Source organism: Mustela lutreola, chromosome 12 (genome assembly GCF_030435805.1).
Source record: "Mustela lutreola isolate mMusLut2 chromosome 12, mMusLut2.pri, whole genome shotgun sequence".
NCBI classification, from domain to species: Eukaryota; Metazoa; Chordata; class Mammalia; order Carnivora; family Mustelidae; genus Mustela; species Mustela lutreola.
In genome coordinates this window covers 8,597,083-8,613,368 of record NC_081301.1, presented here as the reverse complement: position 1 = coordinate 8,613,368, position 16,286 = coordinate 8,597,083, and the positions used below count along the sequence as shown (strand labels likewise).

At 57.4% G+C, this 16,286-nt stretch overlaps 1 protein-coding gene across 2 annotated transcripts in view; it reads left to right on the top strand.

The window, feature by feature from the left end:
* The window catches only part of MVB12B (multivesicular body subunit 12B), a 186,156-nt gene extending 176,633 nt beyond the window's left edge, over nt 1-9,523 (top strand). For both annotated transcript variants that reach the window (XM_059142623.1, XM_059142624.1), the window contains exon 10: nt 5,611-9,523. In XM_059142623.1, coding sequence (XP_058998606.1) covers nt 5,611-5,697 — 87 coding nt within the window. In that variant the 3' untranslated portion in view covers nt 5,698-9,523. The remainder of the gene's footprint in view (nt 1-5,610) is intronic.
* The last annotated feature ends 6,763 nt before the right edge of the window (nt 9,524-16,286 follow it).

The window sequence follows — 16,286 nt, the reverse complement described above, 5'->3', positions numbered from 1 at the left end:
GTCGGCCCTTAAGGAGCATGAAGGGGGCGATGTATTCAAATCAGCTGGATCCCATGCCCTGGTACACAGACGAGGGTGCCCTGTGGGGTTTCAAGGCCCTTCTGCACCCAGCTCCCCTGGGGCTGAGTTCCAGCAGCCAGACGTGCAGACAGAGGGGAGGGCGTGGAGGCCTCGAGTGAGGAGTGAGGTTTCCCGTAGCTGAAATCCCTGGAGAGGCTGAGCTGTGGGTGACCAGCAGAGCCCGTGTCACGGCTGGGGCTGTGGGGCACCGAGCAGGTGCAGGACCGGCTTGGGAGGGCAGGCCCTGGGCAGGCTCTGGGGAAGCAGAGCCACTAAGAACCTCGTCCACCTTCCTGACTGTACGGGGCCAGGCCCATCTGCCTGCCCGGGGACCCTCCGTGATTACCGAAGCCCACCCTTCAGTGTGCGTGCACCCCGATCCGGACTCTTTGTTGACCTAAATCTTGGCCCCCTTACTTCCCCTCTACCTGTTCTCCCCTGGCCCGGCCTCTGAGGCCCAGCCTGGTTGCTCTGGACCTGCTCTCGACGCACCCTTCCAGGCTCTTCCGTGATCCACCCCAGTGCCAGCTTACACTGACTCCTCGGCTCCCATCTGTCAGCCTGCTCCCACCTCCGAGCCGCAGGGAAGGGGGTGCACACGCTCGCCTGTCCCCCACCCCTGGGGCCCCTGTGGGCCTAGTCCAGCTTTGCCCTGGCTCTTTCTGGACCTTTGGGGAAGTCTGATCCTGCCCCAGGTCTCTGGCCTCCGTTTCTACAACACTCAGGTGCTGGAAATAATCCCTTTCTGTCCTTTTCTCTGATTTCAGTCTCTGATTTGCTTGTTGCCAGACCCAGGAAGGGAAGGTACCTGCTCGCCCTTTCTGCCCTCTGCAGATCTTCCTCAGCTTACAGTGGGGTGACCGCCCCCCCCCCATTAAATCCGTCATGAGTTGAAAGCACTGTAAACTGAAAATGCATTTATTACCCCAAAGTTACCGAACAGCACCGCTTAGCCTGGCTGCCCTCAACTCCCAGAACCCGGCCAGGAGCCCGCAGCTGGGCGGCGCATCCCACACAAAGCCTGTTTTTATAATGAAGTGTTGTGTCGTGTACTTCACTGAATACCGCACTGAAGGCGGAAATCAGGACAGTCGTATGGGGACAGCCCGGCCGTCAGCGTATCCATCATGGACCTTCGTGGTCGCGTGGCTGTCCGGGGACAGTGGCTGCTGAGCAGCACAGGACAGGGTCCAACTCAAAGTCCAAGGTCTGGTTTCTGCTGAACGTTTGTTGCTTTCACTGTGTCATAAAGTCCAAACATCATAACTCGGAGACCGTCTGAACTATATTTGATAGTTTTCAGGCAGTGCTTCTCACTTGCCTAATCTGTCAGGTGTCCTGGGGGTTTTGGAAGATGCCATCTGCCCCACCAGGTGAACCAGAACCACCCCACGCCAGAAGGGGCCTGGGCACCGGTGGCTTGGTGAGAAACCTTGATTCTGATGCAGCAGGAGGACTGGGTTTTTCAGGCAAAGTGTCTCGGGTGATTCTCATGCCTTTGTGAGTGGACAGGGGTTTGCTGGCCCCCTTTGTGCCAGTGAGGCTGGGTCTAAGTGACAGCCGCCACCATCCAGCTGGAAGCCAGGGCCCACATGTCCCACAGACTAGGACGATGGCCTCGCTGGGCCTCATGCCCCACAGCTAGAGAGGCACGATGCATCAGTTGCAGGGTCTCCCAGGCGGAGGCGGAGGGACACTGCGGTCCCTGGGCCCCAGGAAAGCTCAAAACAGCCCCTGACAGTGACATCTCTTTCCTGGAAACACCGCCAGGCCTGGCTGCTGTGATGGCCTGTGTCCACCAGAGGGCGCCATGGCCTGGTGCCGCTCAGCTGGGCTCGGCTCTGTGAACCCAAATGCTTTTTAATTGAAAATTTTTTTTAATTCAAAAAGGATTTGCTGTTTGTACGCGAGTGCAGGTTTTCCTTATGCAGGAGACTAATGTCTTGAGTAAACAGATCCGGGCCCAAATCCACCTTCAAAGGTACTCACTGTTTGCCCAAGGGAGTGAAAGGCCTTCCAGAAGCGGCCCTAGTCTCTTGGGCAAACACTTTGGGGCCAGCAATCCCGGGCAGAAGACAGTGTCTGTGGGAAGGGTTATCCGCAGCCTAAGGGGGATTATGTCTGGGGACATATGTTGAAATTTCATTTGGGGAGTTAGAGAAAACAAGAGGTGGGGGTGGGGGGGGGGGAATAATGCTTTTCTCCAGCCAAGATAACCTAAAAAGGGAAAAGCTCCCAAGGGTAGGAGTGGGGGGACAGCAATCTGTGCAGGGCACCAAGTCCCGGCTCTGGAGGGGGAAGGGGAAGCGGCGTGCGCAGGCTGTGAATCCGGAAAAGGCAGCGTGTGCGCTTGGGACTTCTGGCTGCTTCTGAGAGGTGCCTTCTGTCCGCTGCCCCAGGCAGGCATCTCCCGGGCTTGGCCTCCGCGCAGCCGGAGTAAAGCACCCCCAGCCTCCTCCCTCCACAGCTCCCCACAGCCCAGCCCTAATGTCTCTAGCCCTCTGCTTTCTGCTCACTCCCACCCACATCCTCCCCTTCGTCCCCTTGGTTGGGTCACAGAATTGTCTGAACTGGTCCCCAAATCACCTGGAAGTTGGTTGAAAACGCAGAATCTTGGGCTGTACCCCAGACCTTCTGAGTCAGAATCTGCCTTTTACCAAGACTTCCAGGGACTTTTGTGCAGTAAAGTGGGATCAGCCCGCTTCAGCTCTTTCCCTGGGTGCCCCCCTCCCCACCCCTGAGGGGCAACCGCACCCGCCACACTGACAGCTCTCCAAGCTTCGCCCACCCAGAACTGCTCCCATGGAAGCCACTATGCCCAGCCCGTGTCCTCCCTCTGCTCCCCTCCAGGTCCTCCACCCAAGTACAAGGCCTGTCCTCACCCTCTGAGCCTGTGTGCTTCTCCCGAAACCTCTCTCCACTGGCACTCCAGATACCCGCCGCCCCCGAACCCCGCTCCTCCGGCAGTGCTTCCCGTTCCCAACCTTTGATCCCTGGTTTCCTAGCTCCCCAGCCAGGCAGCTGCTCCTGAGCCCCGGCTAGAAATGCACTCATGCTCGGAGCCCAGCCAAGGGTGAAGAACCGGGTGGGCGCTGATGGAACCCAGGGAACCTTTCCTGCCATGATGCACCCGAGCAGCCACCAGGTGGCGGTATTGTCCCAGACTTTGCCCCGGGGCCGCCTCTGGGGCTGCTCCACAGGGCCGGCCTCCTAGAGCTGGACTCCAGCCAGGGCCCATGCCCTGGTCATCAGGGAGCAGGAAAGGGAGCAGGTTAGGGGCTGCTCTGATAGATTTTCCCAAGCCAGCAAATGTGCAGCAAGCGCTTGCCTGGTGACCGTGGCGCATGAGCCCTTAACCTGCATAGCTCACCCCATCCCCACAGCCAGCTCTGGAGATAGACTGTGACCCCACTTTTTTATTGAGGTGTAATTGACTTAGGACATTAGTGTCAGGTGCACCACATAATGAGTCCATATTTGTATATATGCAGAATGATCATAGCACATCTAGTTAACATCTGTCCCCATGATTACAAAAGATTTGCTCTTAGCACCTTCCAAAATGGAATGCAGTAATAATGGTCATCGCCCTGCCGTCCATGACACCCCTAGGACAAGTTTTATAGCTGGAATCTGTACCTTTCGACCCCCTTTGCCCATCCAGACGCCCTCCCCGGGCAAGCCCCTGGCTGGTTAGACTCCGCATATAAGTGGGGTCCCATGGCCTTTGTCTTTCTCAGACTCACTGTACCTCATGTAATGCCTTTGAGGCCCATCCGTGCTTTGCAAATGGAAAGATTTCGTTTTTTATGGCTGAGTAAGAGCCCATCATGTCTCTACGCCACATCTTCTTTGTCCCTTCACCCGTCACGGGACGCCTAGGGTGTTCCCGCGTCTTGGCTCTTGGAGAGAATGCTGCAGGGAATGTGGGGGTGCAGGTGTCTGAGTTAGTGTTTTGTTTTCTTTGGATAAATTCCCAGAAGAGGAATTGCTGAGTCCTAGGGGAGTCCTAGTTCCTATTTTGTGAGTCTCCCCCATACCGTGTTTCATGGCGGCTGCACCCGTTTGTGTTCCCAGTAGGGCCCAAGGGTTCCCTTTTCTCCACGTCCTCGCTAACGCTTGTCAGTTCTTACCATGGCCCAGTTCAGAGAGGGGCAAAGACCTGCCTGAGGTCACCCTCCAAAGTCAAGTCCTTCCTACCCGCCCCTCCTGGTGACGGACAATGTCTGTAGGGTCCACCGTCCTATACGAGTTGCGGGGCCCTTTGATCCGGGCTCAGAGGCAGCCTGAGGCTGTTCCCTCCTGCAGTTCATACAGAGACGGGATGGGCTGAGCCCAGGTCTGCTTCTCCCTGTGTAGGGTCAACCCCATGGGCCCCTCCGGCAGGGGCGGTGGAGGACACAGTGCGCTGGGTGCCTCCTCACCATTTCTACTTGAGGGGAAAAACCTTCAAAAGTCTGTGGCTGACCCCCCATCCTTGACCAACTGCTGAAGCCCTCAGCACTGAGCTGTTCTTCTGCGGAGGCCGCTCGCTCGCCTGGGGCTTCCTCTCATCCTGCCCTCAGTGTGCCGGAGGCAACAGCTGTTTCAGCCCAGGCAGCCCCGCTTTGCTCTGGGTACAGGGAGGAGCCCTTGTTAGGGCAATTCTACTGCTAAAGAGTCTTGAGATGGGATTCAAAATGTTGAACCTGCCTGACCAAAGCCATGGGCCCACACGGCTGCTGTGGCCTCTGCTGCAGCCCCCCCGCCCCAGGCCCACTCTGCGGCCCGGCCCACCAGCCCCACATTTGGAAGGTGCCATCCCTCCTAGCCCTTGGGGTGAGCCGCAGGCCTTCCCCTTTCCCTCTGTAAGTACCTCTGAATTTCCGTCACACTTGGAACCTTCCTTTACATGTCCGTGACCGAGAGCCAGGTAAGCTTCGGTCTTCAGCATGAGGTGGGGCAGGGGACGGGTGTGCCCCTCCAAGGACCATTCTGGCCCAGGCCGGGTTGCCACTGTGGGGTGCTGCCCTCCTGGAGCCTCGGGCCCTCGTCAGGTACGGAGGACAGTCACACAACCTTCCGGAACTGGCGCTGGGAACTCAGGAGAGGGCACACACGTGCGGGGTGCCGCCTGCCCCTCCCCGGGGTCACCTAGCCTGTCAGCAGGCAAGCAAGGAAGCACTGGGACCAAGGGTCCCCCGGGCCTGGTGGCTGTGGCTGGCCTCAGGTCAGGTGGGGGATGGCGTTCCAGAGCGGTCCCTTACCCCGCCTGCGACCCCTCTCCTGGCAGGCAGCCTGGCCCACGGCCAGCTCGTGGCTTCCGGCCCCAAGGTCCCTCCTTGCGGAGAGCAGAGCAGGGACTGGGAATAGAATCCGTCATCGGGAACTGGGGGCCACCTACAGCCGCAGAGGTGCGTCCCTGCACGCACCCCCACCCACACACTGCACGGAGGGCACACGCTGGGCAAGGTGGCCTCGGGTCCCTGCGGGCCAGGCCTGGGGCCGAGGAGGGGCTGCTCTGCTCTTCTCCCGCACTGACCCTGCTTCTCTGTCCTCTCCCTCCTCCAGTATGAATACAGCTTCCGCACGGAGCAGAGCGCGGCCGCCCGGCTCCCGCCCAGCCCCACCCGGTGTCAGCAGATCCCCCAGTCCTGAGGGGCCGGCCACCACCCTGTCCCCGTGGGGAGAAGACGCAGCTGCCCAGACTACTGAACGCCCCTCCCTCGCCCAGGCCTTCCTGCCCACCCTTCCCTACCGGCCCACCGTGGGGCTCACCCGGGAGACTCTGGGCAGCTGGGCTCTGACCTCCTTGGCCCTCGGCCTGCCTAACGGGACACCCCCGCCTCCCTGGGGACACTGTTCATAATCGCCACTAATCTGTGTTTGCTGTAGTGACCAACAGCTCTTAACGTGTCTGTGTGACGACCGGCCCTCCTACAAATGACCCTACCCACCCCGGGAGTCACCCCGAGGGCCCCGCACGTGTGCTGGAGCTGCCCAGTGACACCGCCGACTCCCTTTCCTCCTGACTGTTGCCTGCCACAGAGCTATCCACATCCTTCTGGAAGGCCCAAAGGTGGGTGGCAACTGAGGCCTCCCCGAGGGCCCCAGACTCGGGGCTGCCATGGAACAAGTCCCTCACGCCAGCGGCAGCGAGTGCCCTGAGCATCTCACGGCGACGCGGACGACACGGGGGAGGAAGAATCCTGTGGTCCCAGAGTGACCCCAAGCCCAGGTTCCTGCCCACTGGCAGCCACACCTCAGACTCCACCCCCAAGCCACACACTGGACACACCACGGTCAGGGAGAGGACGCCCAGTGGCCCGCACCGAGGACTTGCCTTCGGGGTGAGAGGGCGGAGGGCCCTGGTGCTTGCTCGGAGCGCGGTCGCTGCCCAGGACACTGTGCTCCCCCGCCACACGCCCCCATTCCTCCCAAAGGGCTCATCTCTGCCACGCCCATGTGCCAACTGCCATGCCAGCTGCCTCGGCCCCATGCCCTGCCCCAGGGACAGGCCCGCCACAAGTGAGGAGACGCTCAGCCAGCGGCCTGCCCCAGAGGCACACGGGGACACTGTCACCCTGGTCCTCAGAGCCAGGAGGCATCGCGACGCACTCCACAAACAGCAATGTTTGTTTTAGAAAGTCCGTCTGAACCAGGCCACCGAGCTGGGACCAGTGTAGACCCGTCCACCACAACTGGCTAGCAGACGCACAGGCTCTTCTCACCACGCCGGCCGCCGAGCTCAGCTCCACGTGTGTTTGCCATGAGAACGGGGCTGCCCCCGTCCCTGGGGGCTCAGGCCCTCCCCCCGGTGGCCTGCCTGGTCTAGCTCTCGGGATTTGTCCTGAATCAATTCCACAGAATGTTGGTATCTCCCCTCTGAGCGGGGGGGGTGGGGGGGGGGTGTCCCCTGATGGCTGGAGCTTTGGACGTGAGGCTTGCCATGTGTCTGGAGAGTGGGGAGGGTCCCCCAACACAAAGAGAGCACGGGAGAGCCACGGCCACGGCCGGGGACGGAGCCTGCCTCCCCAGGGCGCCCGGGACGTTTCTGAACGGGCCAACACCTTGAGGAGGGTGGCCGCCGGCTAAGCAGTGGGGCGGGCCAAAATACCTCATGTACCTTCATTGGCGCTGCCGCCTCAAGCAGCTCCCCTCCTCCCGGTCGCCTGTTGATGTTCATCCAAAACCTCCTGATCTCTGTGCATTAGAGAAGTGCTTGCCTCTGCCTGCCTCTGCCCGGACCTGAGGATGTCCCCAGTGAGGCCGGCCTTCCTGGTCCCCCACGGCAGAGTGGGTGGAACCCCCAGGGGCCACGGGCTGGAGCCAGCAGTCCGTCTGCGGGCCTTCTGGGACTGGTGCTTAACCAGGAGAGGACAGAGCTGTTGAACTGGTCTCAGAGGCACCCACTGACATAAGCCGGTCGTGATTCTGGGGAGTTGGAACCCCATGTCTACTGCGTTTTGCCTGGGTGGCTCGTCCAAAACCAAGTGACCCATGTGACCCAAAGCCCAACAGAGAGGGGCGACCCCCATTACTCCTCTTCCCTTGGTTCGTGCACTTTGCTTGTGGCCTAATTGTGAGGTTGTCATCCGACAGCACCTGGCGGCCCTTGTCCCTGACTGACAAGCAAGCATTTTAGCGGAGAGTCCCAGAGACAAGCATGGGGGAGCCGGAGTCCAGGTGCAGGACGGCAGAGCCGGGCGGGGGGGCGGGGCTGTCCAGGAGGAGGCGGGCGCTTGCCCTCCCGAGCCCCCGGGGCTGTCCTGCAGCCAGGGGACCCATGGAGGGCAAGGCCGGGCTGCACCGGGAAGAGGGCAGACCTGCTGGGCTCGGCCGGGCTGCGGCCACCTTGACAGCACCGTAGACGGAAGCTACTTGTGACAGTGACTGTGTGTACCCCTGAACCACAGCTTAAACAAGTGATGCAATGACCGTGGTAGGGAAAGGCTGCTGTCAGGGGTAGACTGCAGGCTGCTCCTAGCCCCTTTCCTTGCCTCCTGAGAGGTGGGGGTCAAGCAAGCACGTGGCGGTAGGCTGGGGGTGCGCGTGGGGCTCATGAGGACCGCAGGACAGCCGGACCCCTGGCTCGTGCCTGGGAGGGAGCGTTTCTTCACCAACCCTGGGGCCACGTGGGGAGGGGAGGGGGAGGGTCCTCGGAAGCATGAAGGGCAGCGGCCTGGCCCCCCGCCCCCGCCCCCGCCCCCGCCCGGGCCCCGGCCCCGGCACTCCCTGCTTCCGTCCCTCCTCAAAAAGACTAACCAGAGCACAGTTTTCCTGTTGTCTTTCCTTTTCCCCCTGAAAATGCACAGTCTCCCTCCAAAGCCCTTGGACATGGCACAAAGGTAGTAAGGAGTAAGTTGTTGGCTGCACGTTCACTCGCGAAGTCAAAGTCGTATCAAGGCTTTTTTCCCACCCCGAGTCCGGGAACTAATCTGGGCCACAACCCTCTCCCGCTCGGAGAGCTGGACAGCCGAGTGGGTGGCGGAGGAAACAGGTTACAGCCCCCACACCTGTCCCCCCAGCCAGAGGAGGGCAGCTGCCGGCGCCTCCCTCGCTGGGAGTCCTGACTGGGGTCCAGCTGGCGGCAGGACGACCCCAACAGTTGCCTCCCCGGCCCGGTGTCCTGCGGAAAGGCGGCGGGAGCAGAGGCCAGCAAGGATTCACCCGCGCCAGAACCCCTGCTCCTCGCCAGCCACCGGGCCGGCACCGTAAGCACATTTTCTCCTGTTATTCCCCTTAAAAAACAAACCCCCAGAAGTGGATGTCCGTCACTCCTTGTTACAAAGGAAGAAGCGGAGGCCCGTCTGTGAGCACAAGGGGTCAGTGGCAGGGATGGGGTCCGGAGCCGCGTCTCATCTCGGAGCCACCCCGCCAGGGGGCCCGGCCCAAGCACATGCCTCGCTCTGACCCTTCTGTCTCCTGCCCCGTGAAGACTTCCTGGCACCACCAGCCTCCCTGGTTCTAGCGTGATTGGCCGCCCCTCCAGGGCGCCATGGTGCTCAGCCTGCCCAGTCGCTCCACCCTGACGACGAGGGCCCCCCGGACCCCCGGGGAGCCTGAGGGCCAAGGAGGGCCTTGACACGGCAGCCACGTGCCTGCTCAGGGGGGCAGAAGCCGAGCTCATTTGACTCAGGCCACGATCCACCGGGACACCGGGGCCTCTGGGCCTGGAGGCGGCCGCCGCGTGCCCAACCCCCAGCCCGGCACCCCTGGGTTGGCCCCTCTGTCTTCACCTGTTCCCATGCGGCCTGGGAGTGGCTGTCACCACCCTGCAGCAGGGCTTCCGTTCTCCCAGCAGAAGGCCCGGGAGCTGCCCTGGGACCGCACGGGGCCTGGGACAGGCTGCTGTGTACCGGCAGAGGAACGACGCCCTTACTGTATTTATTTGAGGTGACTCCTGTATTTGGCAAAGGGAAGTTTCACTGTGTGATTGTCTGTCTTAATATAATTTGTTAAATAAATGTTTGTTTTAACCTTTTCCCGGCTTGCTGCTGTGATGCCTCCTGAGCGAGGTCAGCATCACCCCAGACGTTGGCGCGGCCAGCCAAGGGGACTGGGGCACAGGGCCACCACTGCGCCTCCCAGCCCTCTAGAAAGGCCTGGCAGGCTTCTCTGCACCCCGCTGAGTTGAGAGGCCTGGGTATGAGCCCTGGAAGTTCAGGAGGGCAAAGCAAGCCCTGCTGTTCTCTGGGAATAGCCCTCTGGAATGCCCCTTGCAGGCGAAAACGCCACAAAAGCACGTGAAACAGGTCGCCCGCCAGGAATGCAGAGGTGCAGAGGGCCCAGGGCCTTGTCTGTGCCGCGTGCAGAACCGGGGGGCTGCTCAGGAGGACGCGCGGCCCCCGCAGCTTCAGTCCTGTCCTGACTGCTCACCTGCTTGAGAGAAGCCACTCCCGACACCGGAGAGGGGACTGAAGGGCCACGGGACACGGCCCGGGGCTCCTCGCAGACCCCGTCAGTTCAGGTTTCAGGATCAAAGCTCTTTGCCTCCTCCCGAAGTGACCTCTGCGTGTCTGGGCGAGACATCACGGTCGGTCCGGGCTGTCTCTGCCCCAGGCCCTGTTTATGCCAGACTCCGAAAGGGGCCACCTTCCCTCATGAGGACGGTGAGAGCCCCGGAAGTGTCCGCGCCTCCAGCCCTGGACCCCCACCTCTAGCCTCGCTGGGAAGAAAGGAAACGCAGCCGAGGGGATTCAGAGACACCCACGCGGCACACTCCACCGGGGGCTGGAGGAGCTGGAGTCGGATTCTGGCTCTGCCCTGCCTGTGTGGCCTTTAGCTGGTCACCTGTCACCCACAGAAGGGGGACCCTGCCTCCCTCCATGGCTTGCCCGGGAAGAGGGGACGAGGAAGCCCGCGGGACACCGAGCACAGGCAGAGACCGCGGGCCTGGCTTCGGTGTTGCCATCCACACTGCGGAGTCCCTGCGAGAGCTGGGTCACCAGGGGAGGGCGGGCAATGGCCTCCGGCACCCAGGACCCCGAGTCTAGTTGCAGGAGGCCTCGGGATCTGCTCAGGAAGGCAGACGAGTGGATCCCCGGGGCCCAGGGGGAGGCACCTGGCCAGCCTTTGGGCAGCGAGAAACCAGAACCTACTCAGAGCAGCCTAGGCCCAGGCAGGGTTCGTGGCCAGACCCGGTGCCCGTGTCTCCTGTTCTTGCCCGCGCTGCCTCACCTGCCTCCGCCTGGGCAGCTGCTTCCAGCCTCGCACACTCTGGTCTTCCCTCCCGTGTGCTCTCTGTGCCAGCACACGTGGCGCACACACTTGTGTGTCCACACGGCCACTCCAGATCGTGGATCTCCGTTCAAAAGATCCAAAGGCAAGAGTCCCAGGACAGACTCTGATTGGCCAGTCTGGGTCAGGTGACCCCTCCAGCCCCGGCAGCTCAGGCTGAGGGGATGGGGGGGGGCAGGGGAGTGTGTGATCACGACATATCTAGAGCAGGTCTAGATTTATTCAGAACCTTGACGGGCATCTCCCCACGGACAGGGGAGCACAAGCCTTGGGGGCAGCAGGAGCGGGGCAGCCCTTCCCGGGGAGATGGAGAAGTCCTCCATCAGCCGCTCTGTGCCACGGGGAGAAGCCCCCGAGGTGGGCGGAGCATCCTTCATCTTCCCATCCGTCTGTCTGTCCATCCCCTCCCACCAGGTGGGGGGAGCACCTCCCGCGTGTAGGACCTGAGCCCACGTGAGGATTCAGCAGGGACCCCACGCCGCCGTCCTGACGGTCTAGCCCGTCCCACTGCACCCCCACATCCCCCGCACCAGGTCTCTTCCACTTCTCCCCCTGCTCCTGCCTGGGTGTCCCCAGCCGCCCTGGCTCATGGCTATAGCTCTGAGCTCCCTGAGTCCCACCCTGACCTTTCCCTCCGGTTCCGTGTCCTCCCCACTGCCGCCCAGGGCAGCCTGGGTCTTCAGCTGTGCTCAGCTTGGTCACAGGCCCATCTCCCTGAGCTCCGGCAGCCACCTGGGGGCGCCACCTCCGTGTTACACCTTGACCTCAGCCCATCCTAAGCGGAACGTAGCATCTCCCCCACTCAAGACCCAAACGGCTCCCCTTCTCCTGACCCCCCATCCTGGAACAGCGCCCCCCCCACCCCTGACCCCAGCCCACCCCACCCCACCCCACCCCCGTCTCCTGCAGAGCTGCCTCTGCCACCACCTGGAGCCATCTGTGGTCACCCCATTTCCAGCTAGACAGTTCTCCCGTCTAAATGTGCACCCAAACTCAGCCCCTCCTATTCTCTCTTCTTGCCTCTCCTTTCTCAGTTCTGCCCCTTGACACTTTTCACCTGGATTATGGCATGGGCCCCTTAACCACTCCGCCACCTCCAGGGTCTTCCTCTCCCCGCCATCAGCCTCGGAGCCACCTAACAGGGCTCCTCCGCTTACACCGCTTCGCCCCTCACCTTAAGAACGAGATCGAAGCCCCTCAGCTTTCCCAGCACCACCTTTCTCAGTCTGAGTCCGCCTCCTGTCCCAGCGTCACTGCCTGCAAATCTCTTTGACGGGTTATTTGTGATTTCACATACTCTAAACGTTGTACTTCCTCGTCTTGGCATAGGCTATTCCCTCTACCTAGAATGCTTTTCCCTCATTTTTTTGCCTGGTCAAGTCCTGCTCATCCTCTAAACTCTGCTCATACACCTCCTGTGTGATGTCCTACCTGACCCCTTGGAGGCAAAACTAATGTTCCTCCCCTTCAAGCCACGCCACACCTTGTACCCTGGAACCACTGACCCGATGGGACACCACAGCTCTTTGATCCTTCCATTAGGTGATCTGCTCCTGAAGGAAGGGTGCAGGTCTCATTTAGGACACGTTCCTCCCTAGCCACACACACATATGCAAATCAGGCACCCAGCACAAGCCTAGAATACAAAACAGGTATGAGCAAACGTTCTTTGAATGAATTCCTCAAAGTGGGGAAGGAGACAGGTGGGCTGGATTCCACTGCTAAGCAGCCCAGGACGAATGGGCCCCCAGTGACGCGTGCTGTGAGGCCTGTGACCACCTCAGGGACGGTGATGACCAGCAGCAGCCCTCCCTGGACAAGTCCTGATGCTGGCCCCAAGGAGGCCAGAGACCAGAGGAACACCTGGGCCCACACCTGGCCCATCTGAAGTCGTGGCATCCATTAAGATCCACAACAGGTGTGTGGCAGGAAGATGAACAGCCATGGGCTGCTGGTTCTCCCCTTCAAGCCCAACTTCTGGGGCTGCCACAAAAAGAAGAAGATCTATGGATCACAGGAGCTAACAGTAAAGCTAGGAGGGGTTTGGCTTTGGGGAAGAGCAGACGAGAGGCAAAGTCGGCTAATGCCACAGATCAGGGAAGACATGGGGGGACCAGTTTGCTGGCTGGGCTCATTCATCACACACACAGACACACCCGTTGCCCTGGGTGGGTCATGTCATCCCTTCACCACCAAAACAGCAGCTCTGCTGACCCCTGAGCTCCCTCCTCCCCTCTCCCCACACCTTGGGCCAGGTAAGTGCAACCAGAGATGTGAGTCTTAGGAAAAATGGTGCTGGAGAGAGGTCTTGGCCATTTCCATGAGGATCTGGATCTCCTACAGGGGGAGGGGACATGGGCAGATGTCGGCACAGTTGCGTACCCAAGGCATCTCCATTACCCCCCTCCTCCCTGTCCTTCTCGGGAGGGGGCACAAGGTTTCACGACCTTAACCGCATGACAGAAACACCTAGAGAGTTTTTTAAAACTCCCTGTGCCCAGACCACATCTAGATCCATGAAATCAGAGTCTCTGGAGGAGGACCCATGAGTCAGTCTTCTCCAGCCTCCTCGGGTGATGCCAACATCCAGCTGAGATTAAGAACCACCAAGCTGGGGGCTTCTAGCACATCCCTCGGTTACATGGTACCAGCAACGAAGCTTAGAGTCCCCAGGAATAAATTCACAGGAGAACAGACTCCAGAAGAGCAGGTCCACCAAAAGGAAGACAAGACACCAACCAACATCAGAAGAAGAATTAATAGTCCAGACAGAAAAGGAATTTAATAGAAACAAAAATTAGCTTCCCCGAGAGAGAGAACAACCCTGGAAACATCAGGGTCTTATTCAAAACAACCTGCTCCCACCCCTCTGCCTAGAAACACTTAACAGGCCAGAGAGGAAAAGAAACCGAAAAATCAGCAATCACACTTGAAGATTTCACTATATCTCTCCTAGAAACTAGCCAAATTTATAAAACATGAGCAAATACGAGGTCATGCATGCAAAATACAAGCAAATACGTGACCCCGATACCAAAACCAGACAAAGACACCACGAGAAAATCACAGACCAACATCCCTGGTCGACACAGATGCAAAAATCCTTAACAAAACTTTAGCAAACTGATTTCAATAATGCACTACAAGGACCAACTACAATGAGCAAGTGCGATTTTTTCTAGGAATGCAAAAATAGTTCGATATCCACAAATCAATCAATCCTACACCACATTAACAAAACAAAGGATAAAATAGATGCAGGGAAAGCATTTGACAAAATGCAACATCCATTTATGATTAAAAACTCTAACAAAGTGGGTACAAACGGAATGAACCTATCTGTTCTTATTCCTGTACATTCTCTAGAACATAATAATGGCTTTATAGGACAAGCCCATGGTTGACACACTCAGTGGGGAAGAGTTTTGAGGGATGGAGCCAAGCAAGAATGCTCCTTCTCGCCACCTTTATTCAACATAGTATTAGAGGTCCTAGCCAGAGCAATTTGTCAAGAAAGAGAAATAAAATACATCCAAATTGGGAAGAAAAGAAGTTGTCATTATTTGTAGACAACATGATACGATAGAGAGAAAACCCTAAGGACTTCACCAAAAAGCTGTTAGAATAAATGAATTCAGTAAAGTTGGAGAATATAAAATCAATATATAAAAAATCAGCTGCATTTCTATACGCGAATCGTGTGCCATCACAAAGAGAATTTAAGAAAGCAATCCCATTTGTAAATAGCACCAAAAAGGATAAAATACATAGGAATAAATTTAACTAAAGAGGTGAAAGACCTGTGCACTGGACATTCTAAGACACTGATGAAAGAAATTGAAGACACTGATAACTGGAATGATGTTCCCTATTCACAGAGGAAGAACTGATATTTTTAAAAATAGTTTATTTATGGGCGCCTGGGTGGCTCAGTGGGTTAAGCCTCTGCCTTCGGCTCAGGTCATGATCTCAGGCTCCTGGGATCGAGTCCCATATCGGGCTCTCTCTCTGCTCGGCAGGGAGCCTGCTTCCCTCTCTTTCTCTGCCTGCCTCTCCATCTGCTTGTGATTTCTCTCTGTCAAATAAATAAATAAAATCTTTAAAAAAAAATAGTTTATTTATTTATTTGACAGAGATCACAAGTAAGCAGAGAGGCAGGCAGAGAGAGGGGGTGGGGAAGAAGGCTCCCCGCCAAGCAGAGAGCCTGACACGGGGCTCGATCCCAGGACCCTGAGATCATGACCCAAGCTGAAGGCAGAGGCTTAACCCACTGAGCCACCCAGGCACACCAAGAACTGATATTGTTAAAATGTCTATACTTCTCAAAGCAATCTCCAGATTCAGTGCAACCCCTATCAAAATTCCAGTGGCATTTTTCACAGAACTAGAACCAGCACCAAGGATCCTAAAATTTGTGTGAGACCACAAAAGACCCAAGGAGCAAAGCAATCTTGGGGGAGAAAAAAAAAAAAAGAACAAAGCTGGAGGCATCACTCTCCCTGGTTTCAAACTGTATTACTAAAGTTGTTAGAGTAACCAAAACAGTGTGGTACTGGCATAAAACAGACACACAGATCAACAGAACTGAATAAAGAGCCCAGAAATAAACTTGTGCCTATATGGCCCACCAACTTAAGCCAAAAGACCAATAATATACAATGGGGAACGCACAGCCTCTTCTGTAAACAATGATGGGAAAACTGGACAGCCAAATGCAAAAGAATGAACCTGAACTTTCTTCACACCATATGCAAAATTGTTCCTTACATTTCCTTACACCATGCACAAAAATTAATTCAAAATGAATGAAAGAATTAGAGAGGACGTAGAAAACCTCTTGCACACTGTTGGTGAGAATGTAAACTGCCATGCCCACTGTGGAAAACAGTATGGACGTTCCTCAAAAAATAAAAAATAGAACAACGGTATGACCCATCAAGATCAACTCCGAGTATTTATCTGAAGAGACAAAAACACTAACGCAAAAAGGTATCTGTACCCCTCCCCCACCGTGTTAATTGCAGCATTATTTACAACAGGCAAGACATGGAAACAACCTAAGTGTCCATCCGCCGATGAATGGAGGTGTGTGACGGGGTATATATTACACCACTTAATATTACTCCACCATGTGTGACGGGGTGTATATTACACCACTTAATATTACTCCACCAGAAAAAAGAATAAAATCTTGCCATTTGTGACAACACGGGTGGAACTCAGAGCACTGTGCTAAGTGAAGTCAGACAGAGAAAGACACATACTGTACGATCTCCTGTGTATGTAGAATCCTAAAAAAAAAAAAAAAACATACAACAAGCTCAGGGATAGAGGGAAAAGTTGGCAGTTGCTAGAGGCAGTGGTGGGAGTAGGAGGAAAGGGGTCAAGGGGTCAAAAACGACAAACTTGCAGCTGTGAGATAATCAGGTCCTCTGGATATAACATACAGCACGGTGACTAGAGCTGAGGAGACTGTACTGCATATTTGAAAACTACCGGCAAGATAC